This window comes from Brassica oleracea, chromosome C4, assembly GCF_000695525.1.
Source record: "Brassica oleracea var. oleracea cultivar TO1000 chromosome C4, BOL, whole genome shotgun sequence".
In the NCBI taxonomy this organism is placed as follows: domain Eukaryota; kingdom Viridiplantae; phylum Streptophyta; class Magnoliopsida; order Brassicales; family Brassicaceae; genus Brassica; species Brassica oleracea.
In genome coordinates, this window is record NC_027751.1 from 742,379 (window position 1) to 761,657 (window position 19,279).

General features: G+C 33.5%; 3 protein-coding genes across 3 annotated transcripts; all 3 read left to right on the plus strand.

Moving 5' to 3' along the window:
* The first annotated feature begins 5,865 nt into the window (after positions 1–5,865).
* LOC106340076 (probable L-gulonolactone oxidase 6) lies at positions 5,866–8,042 on the plus strand. The gene is made up of 4 exons (XM_013778942.1): positions 5,866–6,543; positions 6,646–6,901; positions 7,043–7,144; positions 7,246–8,042. Exons 1-4 carry the CDS (start codon positions 5,866–5,868, stop codon positions 7,983–7,985), a joined length of 1,776 nt encoding a protein of 591 aa, XP_013634396.1. The 3' UTR covers positions 7,986–8,042.
* Positions 8,043–9,249: 1,207 nt separating this feature from the next.
* LOC106339293 (L-gulonolactone oxidase 2) lies at positions 9,250–11,998 on the plus strand. The gene is made up of 4 exons (XM_013778081.1): positions 9,250–10,009; positions 10,115–10,370; positions 10,913–11,014; positions 11,112–11,998. Exons 1-4 carry the CDS (start codon positions 9,293–9,295, stop codon positions 11,846–11,848), a joined length of 1,812 nt encoding a protein of 603 aa, XP_013633535.1. The 5' UTR covers positions 9,250–9,292; the 3' UTR covers positions 11,849–11,998.
* Positions 11,999–14,556: 2,558 nt separating this feature from the next.
* Positions 14,557–17,428, plus strand: LOC106337761 (L-gulonolactone oxidase 5). Its single transcript, XM_013776885.1, has 4 exons — positions 14,557–15,259; positions 15,343–15,598; positions 16,352–16,453; positions 16,558–17,428. The coding sequence occupies exons 1-4, from the start codon at positions 14,567–14,569 to the stop codon at positions 17,277–17,279; spliced, it is 1,773 nt and encodes a 590-aa protein (XP_013632339.1). The 5' UTR covers positions 14,557–14,566; the 3' UTR covers positions 17,280–17,428.
* Positions 17,429–19,279: the final 1,851 nt, after the last annotated feature.

Genomic DNA, 19,279 nt, shown 5'->3' on the forward strand with positions numbered 1-19,279 from the left:
TAAATATTTTGTATTAAAAAGGACTATAATGATTACACAAAAAAATTATTAACATTATTTGAAAGTTATATAAGTAAAAGGATTAGAAAAATAAGGTACTTTATATATAAGGTTTTGTACAGTAAAATTTTATATTTGAGGTTTCATTGTACAGCTTGTAATTTCTCTATATGTAATTTATTCATATATAATGATCACTCTATTAAATTAAATAACATTATATATTAGGATGGTCATGAACAATTCTATGATAAAACTCTTCCGACAATACACATATCTATAATGAAAGATTTTACATGTATTTTATGTCCATTATAATAATTTTTATATTTTATCTTTTAACATATGAGACCATAATTAACAACTATATCTTGACCCTGACCCGCACGACCGTGCGGATTTTCTTTAATACTAAAATATTTTAGATTATATAATAAAATATATCAACAAGTTATATAATTTAGTGTTATATATTATCTAATTTTATAATAATATTTTGAAAACATTATTATGTAACAATACTGTTTTAAATAATTTTTGTTTTATTTCTAAATTTGAATTATAAGTGAAAATTAAATTAAGTTAAACCAATTTAGTATAACTGTTTAAATAATAAACCGAATTGGTTTTCAACTCAGGAGAATACACAGACGTTAATAACCGTAGACTAAAGTTTTATATACGATATGAATAAAGATCAAATGTTTTATCTATGAAAGAATGTGTAAATTAATTGTATTATATGGTAAAAACATTTAAAGCGTTGATGGTCTATATTAAAAAATCACATATGAAATAAGTCTCAATTTATGTGCTAAATAGATAAGATATTTTTATTTTTTTAAATTAAAAATAGAAATTAATATTTATTTTTTAAAACATATTTTAAAATCTTTCTTAAATTTAATTTTTAAAATTAATCAATTTAAAATTGTTATTATCATTAAAATATTATTAAAAGTATTTTATATAATTATTAATTTTTGTTCACAATCAAAACTAAACTAAATTTTAGTTTCTAAGTATACTTTGTGATAATTAAAATTTTAATTAACTAATCTCAAAATATATTGTAAAAAGATTCTAAAATGTATCTCTATAATATTATTTGAGAAGTTACTTTCCTATATGGCGCACTCACGTTAAATCTCACGATGGTTTATTACATTGATATCTTTAATGAATTGAATTTATTGTATAATTGCCATTATTAATTTTTTATTTTTTTTCTTTTCTTTTTATCAATACATTCCTTTTATAACAAATTGTTATCAAAAGAAGTTTCATATATAAGACAATATTTATAAATATTTTTTTTGTTTTTATTTTCGTTTTTAAAACCATATTATTATGAATAAAGAATATTATGTAAAAAGCAATATTTTTACTATTAAAATACAATAGTTTAATATAATTGACACATCTGATTTAATAAAAACGAATTTTCCTTTAATTTAAATTCAAATTTTGTAAACTTTTTTTGTCGAGCTTAGTATAACGTGAGTTTGTAATCCGAGTGGAGACACCTAGCAGACGGATTGGAGAAATTGTGCCATATGTGTGCGGCCAATTTAGATCCGCGAAACACAATAAAAAAAGGTTCTGTGACCTTTTATTTATATTTTAAAAAAATTCTTAGGATATTAAGAAAGGAAAACTGTATGATTATACCTTTTGATAGTTATACAACTTTTTTTTATAAAAAAATATCCCCATTATTTTATGCAATTTTCTTCTTCGTTTTCTACATTATAAATTCTTAATCCTAATAGTATTTGGGTATCTATCCGGGTTCGGTTCGGTCTTTTCGGGTTTTCGGGGTTAAAGATTTCAGCCCCATTAGGATATTTATATATTTTGGTTCGGGTTCGGTTTGGATCTTTGCGGGTTCGGTTCGAGTTCGGATAACCAGTTTAAATTATTTTAAAGTCTTAAAATTCATTTATGCTTTAAATTTCTTAAAATCTAAAAATATAAATAATATATAACATATAAATTTGAGTAATGTATGCCAAAGTATCTAAATTTAATTTAAAAATCTATAGATATTTTAAATATTTTTGGTGTTTTAAGTACTATTTAGATATTTTATACATTTACTTTTGACTATTTATATATATATATTTCAAATATTTTGAACAGCTTCAAAATATCTTATACATTTTGGACAACTTCAAAATCTTTGGATATTAAATCTGAAAATATCTGATATATTCAAGTATATAAATCTGATTTGGATATATTCAGATACCTGAAATTTTTTAGTTTGGATCGAGTTTGGTTCCCGCTTTTTAAATACCAATAATTTGAACCCGTTTGGATATTTAACCAGTTTCGGTTCTGATTTGGTACTATCCAGATTGGATTCAGTTTAGTTTTCTGGGTTCAGATTTTTTTTCCAGCCCTACCTAATACTATTTGAAGGCCTCCAAAAGTATACATAAACAACTGATTCTCATAAATCTAAACTATTAAACTATCGACATAAATATACATTATCACTCAATCATCCATCCTTTATAGAAAATCTTCTTAATGTATTTTCTTTGTAGGATAAGAACTCCCATGGCTTCCATCAGAAAATTTCATTTTTCATTAGATATATGCAAAACAAAATAAGACATCAAGAGTTTTTGGAAAAAAATATCTTAAAAAGTTGTTTCAACTCAGATTGGTTTTGATTGATGATGAGATAATTTTTAAAACTCATATTTTTCGACTTCTTATAATCCTACAATTATAAAAATCAAAATTAAATAAGAGGACCGTATTCATGCAACAACTAAAGGTAATTATTTGATTAAAACTTTTGAGAAAAAGTTAATAAGGGTGAATCAAAAATAAATAACACACACAAGATCAAATTTTACACTCATGATTTTAGAACTTTAGAAATCAATATCATGGCCAAATTAAATATATTGAATAAAAAATTATAATACCACAGTTAAATAACTTATAAATAAAACTTTAATTAAATAACCTAAAAATACACAGACAAATAAAACTACAAGTCTTAAACTAATTAAATACTATCCAAATTATTATATTTTGTTTTTTAAAAAAATATTCATGTCCGCGCATAGGCACGGGTGAATCACCTAGTTTGAAATATTTTGTTAGACATTTATTTAAAATATTTATTAATATTTAAAATAAAAATAAAGATATTAAAATATATTATAATTAAGTTAGGTAAAAGTAAATAAATTTTCTAAAGATGATCCAAATAAAAAAATCACACATGAAAGAAATCATGAATTCTATTTTAATAATATAGATTTTACTTACAAGTTACAACATACTAGAATCATCAAATCTATATTTGTTCCCTTTTTACTCACACAAAAAATCATCTAAAGTAGAAGTTAATAACTTTATAATATGGAATCAAAATTTGATAGGAAAACCCCACACGTGTCTATTCTCCCTACATTTGACTCTCATTGGATTTTTTTTCTTTTCTAAATTTTGTGAAGACGTGCTTACTTTGGTATTCATACCCTAGCTCCGAATGGTGACTGCAGGTTGAGCGGTGCGGAACAAGCGGTTTAATTGCGGTGCGGTTCTAACAGTTATAAAAATGTATAGATATAGGGTATATATAGAGATTTTTGTTACTGTTAATTGCGGGGCGGGACGGAAAACTAGTTACCATTCCAAGCCTTTATATAAGCGGGCCTAAAATCACGACTAGTATTATATTTATATAGTTTATTGGTATGACCCTACTCAAATTTTTTTTTTTTTTTTATTAACCAGGTGTTGACCTTGCGGCCCACCACCTAGGCCCGGCGCCAGCCTTTGTCTGTACCTTCTTACGGGCCCTGGACACGCCTCCCCCTCCCCGCGAGTCGAACCGGTCACCTTCCCTCCCCAAGGACGATACCACTGGACTACGAGGTCCTGGGTATCCTACTCAAATTTTACTTATCACGTATGGTGTAACCACCGCTTTAGTTTTAAATATATATATATATATATAGTGGAATAATACCTTTTTCAAATATATAATATCGTGACTAGAAAGAAATAATTACCTGCGCTACGTATTTTACACACAAAATGCTAAATTTACATGTATATTATGTTAAAACATCAATATCACCGATTGATATAAGTGTGGTCCAATTATTGTAATACAATTATTAAAACATTGTATTAATCATTTAAAAGAAATATTATACAAAAAGAATATAAATGTGACTAAAACACACAAATATAAAAATTAAAATTTTAAAAAATGTAAAAACAAAAAATGTATCCGCTTTTTTAAGGGCAGGTCAGAATCTAATAAATATTTAAAATAAGTTTGTTTTCGGTTGATATTTGTTGATTTCTCTCTCTTAAGGTTATTTAACTGGTTTTATAGTAAAGATTGTATTCCATATTTATGTCCGGCTAAACAGATTGGATATTTTTTTTTGATAGAATGTGAATTTTATTTACCAAAAACTGGAACGGTTTTAATACATATGCTCGGCGGAGCTATGAAGTTATTAGAAGGCCCAAAAAGTGAAAAAAAGTCTAACAATAACAAGAGAAGAGATCAAAGAGAAGCTCTACTCAAAAGTGAACCATTGAGATAGGAGATTCTTGAATTTGTTGCAGTTGAGGCGAGCGAGGATTGAATTCCTGACACTCATGTCTATCAGCTTGAAAACAAATGTTACCGGAGCTGCTACAGAGGTGTGCAGCCGACTGTTCCTCTTTTTCCAGATGTGGTAGATCGCTATTTGGATAACCAGACGCTTTAGAGTGAGACTGAAAAGTCCATTACCTGGTAAAATCCAATCAATCATGTCTGGCCAGTCAAGAAAGCTTTAGTTACTTCCAAACCGACGAAGAACTAATCGCCAAACCGTAGAGCTGTATGGGCAGTGTATGAACAGATGGGTTCTTGTTTCCGTTTCAGACCCGCAAATGCAGCAGAGGGAGGGAGCATGAATACCCCATCTCGCTGTTTTTTCTCTTGTAAGAAGTCTCTTAAGGTGTGTAACCCAAAAGGTGAAGGCGTGTTTGGGAATATGTCCTTTGTACCATATAGCCTTTGCCCATCGCTGAGAAGGAGCTGCAGGACGGAACTTTTCTCACGTAAGTTTTATTGAGAACGAAGTGGTAGGAGATCCCTTAATAGACCACACGTACGGGTCAGAGCCTCTATTACTCGATGGCGCAGTTATAGTTAGTAATGTGTTCCTAACTTCCGCAAGAGCAGGGTTCCTGGTCAGAAGAGAAGGAATGATCCATCCATCAGGGGAAGAGCCCGCAGCTATTGGATATTATGTTCGCAAGTGTTTTGTTCATATATAAACCCTAATTAGGTAAACTGGTTTGACGGTGCCGTTTATTAGTTGGAAAATATTACGACCATTTAAATTAGGAAGACGTGAGTTCTTTGGAAAATCAACTGCTAATATCTTTGACCACACAACAAACAAAAGATTTTGTAATTTGTACTATCATACTATTATGTAATTCAGCAATCAACAGTACAGATGTTGTGGTTACAATCCTTCCTAGCTACTTCATTAGGTTTGAAAAACTTTTTCTAACAACGTATCAAACGTTAATTTATTTTAAAACTCTTTTAATGAATACTTTGTCATTAGGATTTACACAAATGAAAATGGAGGGATTCCAAATGATGAATCGATGAAATAATAATGAGAGAAGATGATACAAACATGATCATTAATCTTATCTTACAAGCATCTCATATCTCAGTTCTCAGTTTTTTTCTTATCAACCGGATATTATAAATTAAATCACACTGTAAACGGGCCTTTTACGCCACACAACCTTTGTATACCAAACATATATATCTACAAAGAAGAAACACCTAATCCGCAACACACTTGAAAAATGACCTCACTAATGAGCACCCTTCTCCTATTACAATGTGTATCTACACTAGTCTTCACTACCATCTCAACACCACCTGATGATCCTGTCAAGTGTGTGTCTGGAAACTCTGACTGTACAGTCACAAACTCATATGGAGCCTTTCCAGATAGATCCACGTGTCGAGCCGCAGAAGTAACCTATCCAACCACTGAAGCTGAGCTCATATCAATCGTGGCTGCAGCTACTAAAACCGGACGGAAAATGCGTGTAACCACAAGATATTCCCATAGCATCACTAAACTCGTGTGTGTCGACGGAACGGACGGTTTGTTCATAAGCACAAAGTTTCTAAACCACACAGTGCAAGCCGATGCAGATGCCATGACCCTGACGGTTGAGAGCGGTGTGACACTTAGGCAGTTAATCGCTGAAGCGGCTAAGATTGGATTGGCGTTACCTTATGCACCATATTGGTGGGGACTGACCGTGGGTGGTATGATGGGAACCGGTGCTCACGGGAGCTCATTGTGGGGTAAAGGAAGTGCGGTCCATGATCATGTGACAGAGATCAGGATGGTTAGTCCTGGCTCGGTCAATGATGGGTTTGCAAAGGTTAGAGTTTTAAGCGAAACTACGACTCCTAATGAGTTTAATGCGGCTAAGGTTTCTCTTGGTGTTCTTGGTGTTATCTCTCAGGTATGATTCATAAAAACTTTGCTCTCTGTTATTTTGCATGCTATATGTTATGAGAATATCATAGTTCTAACACATTATTTATAATACAATTGTCCCATAAAGGTGACTTTTACATTGCAACCGATGTTTAAGAGATCGTTACGGTATGTTATGAAAAATGATTCGGATTTTGGGGATCAAGCTGTGACATTTGGAAAGAAACATGAGTTTGCGGATTTCATATGGTTACCAAGCCAAGGCAAAGTAGTGTATCGAATGGACGACCGAGTACTTGTCAACACATCGGGCAACGGTTTGTTTGACATTTTGCCGTTCCGTTCACAGCTCTCGGCGGCATTAGCCATCATAAGATCATCAGGTTCATCTTTTTTTCTAAAGCTTAGGCTTTCGTGTTTGTATATGATAAAAAAAAATTATAAAATTATCGATAGTAGTTCGCTATTTATTAAATGTTATAGTACACAACTTAAATTCTTCCTCATGTATTGTATTAATTAAGAGGAGACGCAAGAGAGGTTCAGAGATGCGAATGGGAAGTGTGTAGGAGCCACACTTATTTCATCTACACTGTTTGCTAGTTCATATGGTTTGACCAACAATGGTAAATAATTATTAGTTTATTCACTTTCAGATACAATATTCACTTTTATTGATTTTAACTCACTCATTTCCTATATTGTTGCGATTATTCACCGGCATTAGGCATTATATTCACCGGTTATCCCGTCACTGGAAGCCAAAACCGTATGATGTCGTCAGGATCATGCTTAGACAGTCTTCAAGATGGGTTGATCACGGCGTGTCCATGGGATTCACGTATAAAAAGCGAATTCTTTCACCAAACAACTTTCAGTGTTCCACTTACGCAAGTCAAAAGTTTCATCGACGACATCAAATCTCTTGTTAAGATCGAACGTAAATCTCTATGCGGACTTGAGCTATATTACGGTATTCTCATGCGCTATGTCACATCCTCTCCAGCTTATCTTGGGAAAGAAACCGAAGCTTTAGACTTTGACCTAACTTATTACCGAGCCAAAGACCCACTAACACCACGGCTTTACGAAGATTTCATCGAGGAGATTGAGCAAATTGCTTTGTTCAAATATAACGCATTGCCACATTGGGGTAAGAACAGAAACTTAGCGTTTGATGGAGTGATTAAAAAGTATAAGAACGCGCCAGCGTTCTTGAAAGTAAAGGAGAGTTATGATCCGACCGGTTTATTCTCGACCGAATGGACCGATCAGATCTTAGGGATCAAAGGAAACGTGACAATAGTAAAAGATGGATGTGCATTGGAGGGTTTGTGTATATGTTCGGAGGATGCTCACTGTGCTCCGACAAAAAGATATTTGTGTCGACCGGGAAAAGTTTACAAAGAAGCTAGAGTTTGTACACGTGTCAGTGGGATAAGTGTGATTCAATCAGTAAGTTATTAATATTCATTGCTTCTAAAATCAAAAAACATATTTTATGGATGGGTCGATATTTACTATGACGAGTTATTGCTAATGTTGTTGTAACCAAAATATAATAATGTGTGAATTATTACTATTTTTGTTCAAAATTAGCTCTATTAGTTTATACTTTCTACTTCTGAAAATAATGATTTTAGTAATTCATGAAATAATGTATACCTTTATACTGACGTGCGCATACCATGGCGTTCTTATCTTCAGCCTCCCATTTGTCTAAATAGTTTTAAGTTTACATATATAGTTTTAAGTTTACACATAAAATAAATTAGATGAATGAGATTTAGCTGAGTAAGGTATATATTTAGAATTAAAACAAATTTATCCCATTCAGTTTTCTACATAATAGTATAAATGTGTTTTATTTTATTCTTTTGGTAAAATAACTGGAGTTTTTGTTCATTCAATGTATCCGATCTAAAAGCTATATTATTTTTAGCAAAAGATATATATGAATGTTTTATTTGACATCTTTTAACCCTCTATCTAAACAACCATTCGCATAATCTCAACGATTTGTGTTTCTTTCAAAATAAAATTACTTGTGTTCACCCTATATTAAAGATACATGGAAAAATCCAACCAATGTGTCTTTTATAATAAAAACCCAACTAGTATGTGACTGCGTATTATATAGCTTGACATAGTCAAAGAAATCCAGAGTTGCTTTCTTAGATACTACGAGACTCGTATGCTTATTAATGTTTTTAAAATACAAACAAACTATAATGTGTGTATTTTACTGACAGTTGAGTTCTTATATGCTACGGAAACCGTATGATATTTAGTAGTTGAAACTTTCTTGTAGATATATATCGTTGATTAATTTACCATTAAGCTTTTCAAGTCATCGTTTTGAAATAAAGAAAAAGAACTGCATAAGCCGACGAGGCGAATATTTTGACTAAAAACATTTAGAAAATAAGGAGAAACAACAAACCAGGCATGCGGGCTACGGCAATGGGACTACCATGATGATAGGAGTATGGTTAAGTCTTTCAGACCATATTATTTAAATGAAATTAAGGTGACAGTAAAATTTTGATGGATCGGATGGGGTTAGTGGTTACTACTCTCTTAATTACAAGATAGCACGATAGATGCATCTTATCTCAACCTTTTCTACTTTAATAAACCAAAATATTTTTATTCAAATCGGTTTTAAACCGGCTTATACGCCACACAACTTTTATAAATAGAAAACATGTTTACAGAAAAAAATCCATTTGCAATACATTTGGCGAGAGTCAGACAAAACTCAATCAAAGCCGATGGTATTTAGTTATTCTCCTTCGTATGGTTTTCCCCAAAATGCTGTGGTCTGGCGTACCCTCCTCGGGTTACTTTGTATATTTACACTTGTGCTTACGGCAGTCTCAACACCACCTGAAGATCCTGTCAAGTGTGTGTCTGGGAATGCAAATTGCACAGTCACAAACTCGTATGGAGCCTTCCCTGACCGTTCCACATGTCGAGCTGCCAGCGTGGCGTACCCAACAACCGAAGATGAACTCGTCGCTATCGTGGCTGCAGCCACTAAAACCGGACAGAAAATGCGTGTAACAACTCGTTATTCGCATAGCATAACTAAGCTCGTTTGTACCGACGGGACCAAGGGTTTGTTCATAAGCACGAAGTTTCTAAACCACACGGTGCAGTCAGATGCAAAGGCCATGACCTTGACTGTTGAGAGCGGCGTGACACTTAGGCAGCTAATCTCTGAAGCCGCTAAGGTTGGATTGGCGTTGCCTTATGCACCATATTGGTGGGGACTGACCGTGGGTGGTATGATGGGAACCGGTGCTCACGGGAGCTCATTGTGGGGTAAAGGAAGTGCGGTCCATGATTATGTGACAGAGATCAGGATGGTTAGTCCTGGCTCGGTCAGTGATGGGTTTGCAAAGGTTAGAGTTTTAAGCGAGACTACGACTCCTAACGAGTTTAACGCGGCCAAGGTTTCTCTCGGTGTTCTTGGGGTTGTCTCTCAGGTTAGATTGATTATTTTTTGTGTTTTACTACAAAAGACAATATTATAGTTCTATGTCAATTTAATTACAACTTTTTGGCTGTGGTCTATACTTTTTTTTTAAAAGGTGACTTTTAAATTGCAACCAATGTTTAAGAGATCTTTAACATATACAATGAGAAATGATTCGGATTTCGGGGAACAAGCGGTGACTTTTGGAAAGAAACACGAGTTTGCCGATTTCTTGTGGTTACCAAGCCAAGGCAAAGTCGTGTATCGGAGGGATGACCGAGTTGCTGTCAACACGTCAGGCAATGGTTTGTATGATTTCTTGCCATTCCGTTCGCAACTCTCTGTGGCTATAGCCATCATAAGATCATCAGGTACGACTTTACATAACTTGTTTTGGACAACTCGACTTTACATAACTTTCTGAACTATTTTGTGCTAAGTGTTTGCATTTCAATAGTAAAATAAAGATACAATCTTGTTCATGACGTGTTTTACCAAACAGAAGAAACCATGATCTAATCTAAAATCTTATTTTGTTCACATTTCTACTCAATATGTTTTATTTTCATAAATTCCTTTTAAAAATTTCAAGTATGAAAACTTAATTAACCAAAAAACAAGCGACTTCTGAACCAAAATTTTCCATATATCAACGGCTTTTAAACGGTAGTTGATCCAAAACTGAAGAGAGACATACGTAATCAGGTAATTCTTGAAATAGTATTGTATTAAATTATAACTCTTGGATCCAAAACCGATACTGAAATATAATATATAGCATAATTGAAGTATGGTTGCCAAGAGATTATCAAGTGACCCACGATTCCAATATTTTTCTCCTTATTATATCATTTCTCTCATTGGATACAAAATGAAAAACGTTACTTTAATTTGTTTTCTTGTATGATTCAAGAGGAGACGCAAGAGAGGTTCAGAGATGCGAATGGGAAGTGTGTAGGAGCCACATTAATTTCATCTACACTGTTTGGTACCTCGTACGGTTTGACCAACAATGGTATATAATTTCGTTTTTACTTATCTACTGTTCATCGATTTCAAATACAACCTTTACTTACTCTTACCTCGATGTTTCAAATATTAACCGTTTTTAGGTGTTATATTCACTGGTTATCCGGTCATTGGAAGCCAAAACCGCATGATGTCGTCAGGATCATGTCTAGATAGCCTTCAAGATGGATTAATCACGGCGTGTGCGTGGGATTCCCGTATAAATGGCGAATTTTTCCATCAAACAACTTTTAGTGTTTCTCTCACTCAAGTCAAAAGTTTTATTAACGACATCAAATCACTTATCAAAATTGAACCGAAGTCTCTATGCGGCCTGGAGCTCCACTATGGTATTTTGATGCGTTATGTCACATCTTCTCCAGCTTATCTCGGGAAAGAGACGGAAGCCCTAGATTTTGACATAACATATTACCGAGCCAAGGACCCACTAGCACCGCGACTCTACGAGGATTTCATCGAGGAAATCGAGCAAATAGCATTGTTCAAGTATAACGCATTGCCACACTGGGGTAAAAACAGAAACTTGGCGTTTGATGGCGTGATTAAAAAGTATAAGAATGTGCCCGCATTCTTGAAAGTAAAAGAGAGCTATGATCCAACCGGTCTATTCTCGACCGAATGGACGGATCAGATCTTAGGTATCAAAGGAAACGCGACGATTGTAAAAAATGGATGTGCATTGGAGGGTTTGTGTATATGTTCGGAGGATGCTCATTGTGCTCCGACGAAAGGATATTTGTGTCGACCGGGAAAAGTTTACAAAGAGGCTAGGGTCTGTACACGTGTCAGTGGCATAAATGAGGCACTGTCAGTAAGTTAATTATCTACATCGCCTCTTATATCAGGAGCCGTTGTTGTTATACATTGTTTATGTTGTAATAATATTATAAATAATAAATGGCCTACTGTAATAAATGGCCTACTGTAATAAATGGCCAAAACTTTTTACTCATAAATATTAATATTTTCATTAATTAATTAAATGTTATATTATAAATCAAAGTAAACCAATAAAAAAGTTACAAGTGTTTGTAAAGTCTCTTTAAAACAGAAGTTGGGCTCTTCCCGTAGAATCTTTCTACGTCCTTTCTTTTTTTCTTGACTTTTTTCTTTTTCTTTCTTCTTTTACAATTTTTTTGTATTTTTAATTCTTCGGAGATCATGCAAAAATTTTGATGCTGATGCTTTAAAAACACCATTAGTGAGATATATCTTCCCTCGAGTACCTCAAGGTCCTCAACCATATTTTATTATAATATAAGTTATAAGTTTAATTAAATTTTAATTTTAAAAAACATAAACCACTTAAATATTGACACCTAAAACTAAAATCTCTAACACTTTTTTTAAACGCTTCTTCCAACATAAACGTCTCACAAGTTTTCTGTTATTCTTCCCTACTTTTTGATTTTTACTTATTATTGTAAGAGCATCTGCATCGCTAAAGTTTTTTATTATTATTATTATTTTTTTTCTGATTTAAAAAAAAATGCACCAATCGCGGACTGTCACGTGTCGGTGGAACCCGCGAATAGTGCAAAAGACACACAACACACGTTTCTTATTGTGCATACTTTGTTTACCGTTTTTTGCAAAATCGTGCCCCCATTTTAGAGACGCGTAGAGACGCGCGATATAGATGATCTAATACGTAGAAACAGTGAGAGAGACTTCCACTGCACCTGCCTTTATAGCCTGATTAATAATTAAACTGGATTGACTTATATGAATTACAAGAGTTATTCATATGCTTTTACGATAAATTATAGTTCGTAAATGTATATCGTCTGAAAATATGTTACAATCAAATACATATAGGGTTTCAATCGGCGGTGCGAAGGAAAATAATATATCTGGTTGTCGCGATCCGGTGCGATATACCGGATTCATGCTGGATCCATTTTTTAAAACAATCCATCGGTTAAAAAAAGAATCCGATTCAATTAGTTATGAACTGGATCGAGGTATACGTTGCCATGATCATAAAACTAATTTATCAATTAGTCAGAGAGGAGGGGTTTGCCTCAATGTTTGAGATTCATTGACCACGTAATTTATTAAAATTTTGTCTCATTGACTTTGTCTAAATCTTTTGAGTACAAGACAACGGCGTGTGACTTTGTGAGGGACGTGGATGCCATGGCATTCTTATTGATAATAAAGTGAACTGGATCTTATTCACGCGTTTATAGAATAATTAAAATAGGCATATAGCTAAACTTGGGGGACAAGCTTAGAAACCCTAACCCCGTACACCACAATACTGACCGTAAAGGCCTACACCATGCTGAGTAGCAAGCTATGGACAGCATATCCATATACATAGATATAGATATAAAGCTAGCTATATCGACCAATACTTTTTTCTATCTCACATATAAAAGTGATCTTTTTTTTTTTATCAAATCAAAGTGATCTCATAACTTATATATAGGGCAAAATCCAACTGACTTTATTTGTTTATAGTAAAACCCATCTAATGTTCCAGCAATTTCAGCCGCGTATCACTCATATGACATCACAACCACGATATTTTACAACGACGTCTTTAATTTTCCTTTCTACTTGCTCATCTTGGCTCATGTTCTGTTTTTTTTTAAGTTAGAACAAAGACTTTCCCGTCTGTACAGTTATATTTTTTTATATTAACCAAAAACAAAAAAGACCCATCTATTGTGTGTTTCATAAAAGAGTTTGGTATTGTCAAGGCTTTCAAGAGTTGAATTCTTGGCTGCTACGAAATTTATGTTATAATTAATTACTAGTGGAACTTGTCGTGAACATACGGTTGATTGAATATTCACCCCTTAAAATATTCACGTCTACCTTTAGTTTTCGATTTTTAATAAAAAGGTGTTATCGACTATCGTTTTTAGTTGCATAAAACGACGTGGCAAAGATAACTATTTTAAACTATTCAACTATATATATATGCACGACAAATTACATACGCAGGCCAATATTTCCATGAGAACTTTACAAAGAACATTAACTACTAATTATACTAAGCAGAAATAAAATGATTTGATGTTTTAGTCATATTTGATAAGAGATGGACTCGTCGATTTTTTCTGATATAACATTTTTTTTTTGTCACAGCTCTGATATAACATATATAACGCACCTTTCAATTAACGGCTTATGTTTAGGGGACAAAACGTATTATTTGCTAGCGGATAAAAGTACAGGGAATAGAAACTGATAAAATTTTAAGGGTTATATGGATTAGTGGATACATACGCTGAAGGATTTTTCATTAACATTTCTTTTCCGGAAAGCAATAAACGGTGCCGAGGCCTATGGGGGGTAAGACCATGTGATATAACTTTATTAACTTGTCAGTCCCCTACTAATGGATCGAATATGTTTAAAGTTTCTACACAACATCTAGCATGAAGTATTTCCTCTCAGCCTTTTATGACTTCACAAAAATATTATATTTAAATCGCACTGAGCTAGCCTTTTACACCACACAACCTCTATATATTAGACCAAAAGCACCATTCGCAATGCATCTCAAAAGTTTCAACAAAAGAACATGGCATTTCGTTTTTCTCCTTCGTATTGGCGGATCGTCCTGGGGTTATGCTGTATGTTTACACTTGTGCATACGGCACTCTCAACACCTCCGGAAGATCCCGTGAGATGTGTCTCAGGAAACACGGATTGTAGCGTCACAAACTCATACGGAGTCTTCCCAGACCGGTCCACGTGTCGAGCGGCCAACGTTGCGTACCCAACAACCGAAGCCGAGCTTGTCTCTATCGTGGCAGCAGCCACAAAAACCAGACGCAAAATGCGTGTGACCACTCGATATTCCCATAGCATCCCTAAGCTTGCGTGCACGGACGGAACCAACGGTTTGTTCATAAGCACAAAGTTTCTAAACCACACGGTGCAAGCCGATGCAGGGGCCATGACCCTGACAGTTGAGAGCGGTGTGACACTTAGGCAGTTGATCACTGAAGCCGCTAAGGTTGGATTGGCGTTGCCTTATGCACCATATTGGTGGGGACTGACCGTGGGGGGTATGTTGGGAACCGGTGCTCACGGGAGCTCATTGTGGGGTAAAGGAAGTGCGGTCCATGATTATGTTACCGAGATCAAGATTGTTAGTCCTGGCTCGGTCAATGATGGATTTGCAAAGGTTAGAGTATTAAGTGAGAGTACAACTCCTGTGGAGTTTAACGCGGCAAAGGTTTCACTTGGTGTTCTTGGTGTTATCTCCCAGGTTAGATCATCTATATTTACTTTTTTCGGTTTAAATAAAAACCAAAATTATACTCTTTAACTACAAATTTTCATTTATTTAAGGTGACTTTTGGTTTACAACCGATGTTCAAAAGATCGTTAAAATATGTTATGAAAAACGATTTGGATTTCGATGATCAAGTCCTCACATTGGGGGAAAAACATGAGTTTGCGGATTTCGTATGGTTGCCAAGCCAAGGTAAAGTTGTGTATCGAATGGACGACCGAGTAGCAGTCAACACGCCGGGCAACGGTTTGTATGATTTCTTGCCGTTCCGTTCCCAACCCTCTGCGGCATTAGCCATCATAAGATCATCAGGTTCCTAGCTATCCTTATTTCTAAGACTATAACTGGTAACTCATTTTAGGAATGTATGGAATAAATGGAATTGAAATCAATAGAATAAACGTGGAACGAATTTGTGATGATGATTTGAGGAATTAAAGGAATGAAATATGTATTTATGTTTTAATTATATTTAAATTATATCATTCCATTCATTCTTTTTCTTTTTATTTATCATGAATGATTTTTAACATGATTCACAATGTATTATTCCATTTATCCCACCGAAATGTATGTAATCCAAAAAAATTATTTTTACCGTTAACTGGTAATTTTTTTTGGAATACATACGACTAATTTCACGTGATTACATTCATAAAAAAACATTCAGTTACAGCCTAAAGTTTTTGTGAGAAAAAGGTTTGAATTTATGTGGAGGTAAAATATAAAGGTACATATGAGAACATTTTATGAACCAATAGTTGAAGATGTAATCAGGTGGTTACAATTAGATTTCTATTAACTTATAACTTTAACCCATGTCCTGGATAAGAAAATTTAACTGTTGGATGATAGAATTATACGTGACAACTTGACATCTATTAGTTAGAAAATAGATTTTTATTTTTTTGGACAAAGTTAGAAAATAGATTATATCTTTTTGTCAAAGGGAAAAATGATATTTTACTTTCTATTTCTCTCTTTTTCTTAGAACATCTCTAACTTTCCTTTTAATCATAAGATATATGTTTTGTTTTATTTCATTCTTATTGTACAATAATTTAGAGGAGAAGCAAGAGATATTCAGAGATGCGACTGGGAAGTGTGCGGAAGCCACACTACTTTCATCTACACTGTTCAGTACCTCCTACGGTTTGACAAACAATGGTAATAACTAACTTTTCGTTTTATTATACATTTTGGTTGATTTCACATACGAAGTTTATTCACTCCCATGTTTATGTTAAAAAAAATTCAACGGCATTGTTTAGGTATTGCATTCACCGGCTATCCGGTCATTGGAAGCCAAAACCGTATGATGACGTCAGGATCATGTCTAGATAGCCTTCAGGATGGGTTAACCACGGCGTGTGCGTGGGATTCACGTATAAAAGGCGAATTTTATCATCAAACATGTTTCAGTATTCCTCTCACGCAAGTCAAAAGTTTCATCACCGACATCAAATCTCTTGTCAAGATCGATCAGAAATCTCTGTGTGGACTTGAACTTTATAACGGTATTTTAATGCGTTATGTCACGGCCTCTCCAGCTTATCTTGGGAAAGATACGGAAGCCATAGACTTTGATCTAACATATTACCGAGCCAAGGATCCTTTAACACCGCGACTATACGAGGATTTTATAGAAGAAATTGAGCAAATTGCGTTGTTCAAGTATAATGCATTGCCACATTGGGGTAAGAACAGAAACGTAGCATTTGATGGAGTGATTAAAAAGTACAAAAACGCACCAGCGTTCTTGAGAGTGAAGAAGAGTTATGATCCGGATGGTTTATTCTCGAGCGAATGGACGGATCAAATCCTAGGGATCAAAGGGAACGCGACGATTGTAAAAGCTGGTTGTGCATTAGAGGGGTTGTGTATATGCTCGGAGGATGCTCATTGTGCTCCGACCAAAGGCTATATGTGCCGACCGGGAAAAGTTTACAAAGAGGCTAGGGTTTGTACACGTGTCGGTGACATAAACGCATAAGTGTACTGGTTCAACAAGTTTTTTTTTTGTTCACATAAAAAAAACCTTACTTGTTGATATATTTGAAGATTCTTACATCAGAAAGTCCCATTTGTGGTTATGAATGGGTCGATATATTTATCCACTATGATTTATGACAAGTTGCTTCATGCATGTTGTAATAACTACTATAACTAGGCAGGATGAGATAATATAATATAATATATATAATATTTATATTATATAATAGTAAATATGTGTGATATACTTTAGTTTTTGCAATATAATTTTTTTTTTTAAATTATAAAGCATGTACATAGTTTAGTTATTTTTTGGTAAAAACATAGTTTAGTAATGATAAAGATACCGTGGTATCATATGCGTCATTCCTAATTAATAATTAGTATTTAATGTGTCATATATATTCCTTAATGAATATACAAAATTAAAGGATGTTCAAATTAAAAATCCATATATGGCAACAGTAATTTATGTCTCATTATTGCTCATAAGTTAATTGCTATAATTTAGGCAATCAAGTAAATGTATTAATGTAAATTAGGTATGAAATATATTACCAAAGGGCCAAAAAAATTCCAAGTTAGTATACGTAAAGATCTAATATACTATATACATATATTGATTGGGCCAAACTTTCATTTAAATTAATATAAAGAACTCGTATAAATACACAAAATGCATAAAATTATTAATACACATAGACAATAAATACTGTAATAATGATTTGCATTAAGTATGTATTGATGAATTCACTCATGAAGACAAATTAATCAATACATGAAATCAAATAAAGAGTTTTCAAGGCAAATGCCTAGGTCAAAGTCTGTAGAATATATTAAACCTAATTATATCTTGTATCAGATCTTGTACACATATAATAACTCATACAACAATATATGCTGACCGTGAACGTTAATTATCAAAGGACTGCAATTTTTAATGAAATAATACATGCATAAATTATATTTTTATGATTACTCTAAATGTTAACAAACTCATTAGAATGGTTAGCGTAATTAGATGGTAAGGAGCAATGGACCTATTTGACGTGTAGGTTGTAAGATTGTATGTCCAACGGTATGAGATAAAACAACCATATGATATAGATCAAGAAAGAGATCATAGAATGTAATATTGCAATTTTGAATATACTTTTGGCATCATACAAGAAAATTTATTGCATAATGCGAGATACTACATGACTCAGAGTGGAAATGATTTTGAGCTAATATTCAGTTGTTGATCTTTTTTAACTTTCTGAAATTTTAATCATGTATCATGTAACATGTCTAGTTTTAATTAAATGAATTTCAGTTATAATCATTTTAACTTTATACGTGAAAGATCATAGCTGAAAATGATTTTTGAGCTCCTCAACTCTTTTTAAACATTTCTGGAAATTTTGATCAAGTATGAAAATATGATGTAACATTTTTAGTTTTCTGACAGGACGGATACCACTCACAATCTGTTTAACACTACAAGAAATTAGTGAAATAGCTAAGGAATTATTCATAGCTAGAGTAGACAATCCGTTGCGAAAATGCAATAGGCGACGGATAGCGACAGATGAAAGCGGTGGCCTCAGCACCAACGCTAAACGTAATCTGTCGCCAAATTGTAGCCACGTCGCAACGGATTCGCAAGAGCACCAGCCGTAGCTGATAGCAACAGCTTAGCTACCGCACTTTCTATTGCTCATTAGCGACAGTTTTAGCAAAGAATCTTCCATGGCCAAATAGCTTCAAAGTTTGGATATAAATTTATCTTTAGCAAGTTTGTAGCTAATATTTTTTATGAAAAAACGAAAATAAAACTATGAAATTTGTTTTTAGAACATTATATATATCTTGTAACATTTAACAAAATATCCTAAATTTCCAAATATAAATAAAACAGAAATGTTAAATACCATACAATAGTTCAACTTACAATTGAAAGCAAAAGACAAAACAATAGTTCAAACAGAAAAACAAAAGCTTCTTCTGTTATCTCTTCAT

What these genes read in the sequence shown, in the direction of transcription:
- LOC106340076 (XM_013778942.1), top strand. Translation starts at nt 5,866, where the DNA reads ATGACCTCACTAATGAGCACCCTTCTCCTATTACAATGTGTATCTACA. An exon ending in TTCTTGGTGTTATCTCTCAG is followed by an intron (nt 6,544 to 6,645) that starts GTATGATTCATA and finishes TGTCCCATAAAG; the next exon opens with GTGACTTTTACATTGCAACC. An exon ending in AGCCATCATAAGATCATCAG is followed by an intron (nt 6,902 to 7,042) that starts GTTCATCTTTTT and finishes GTATTAATTAAG; the next exon opens with AGGAGACGCAAGAGAGGTTC.
- LOC106339293 (XM_013778081.1), top strand. Translation starts at nt 9,293, where the DNA reads ATGGTATTTAGTTATTCTCCTTCGTATGGTTTTCCCCAAAATGCTGTG. An exon ending in AGCCATCATAAGATCATCAG is followed by an intron (nt 10,371 to 10,912) that starts GTACGACTTTAC and finishes GTATGATTCAAG; the next exon opens with AGGAGACGCAAGAGAGGTTC. An exon ending in GTACGGTTTGACCAACAATG is followed by an intron (nt 11,015 to 11,111) that starts GTATATAATTTC and finishes AACCGTTTTTAG; the next exon opens with GTGTTATATTCACTGGTTAT.
- LOC106337761 (XM_013776885.1), top strand. Translation starts at nt 14,567, where the DNA reads ATGGCATTTCGTTTTTCTCCTTCGTATTGGCGGATCGTCCTGGGGTTA. An exon ending in TTCTTGGTGTTATCTCCCAG is followed by an intron (nt 15,260 to 15,342) that starts GTTAGATCATCT and finishes CATTTATTTAAG; the next exon opens with GTGACTTTTGGTTTACAACC. An exon ending in AGCCATCATAAGATCATCAG is followed by an intron (nt 15,599 to 16,351) that starts GTTCCTAGCTAT and finishes ACAATAATTTAG; the next exon opens with AGGAGAAGCAAGAGATATTC.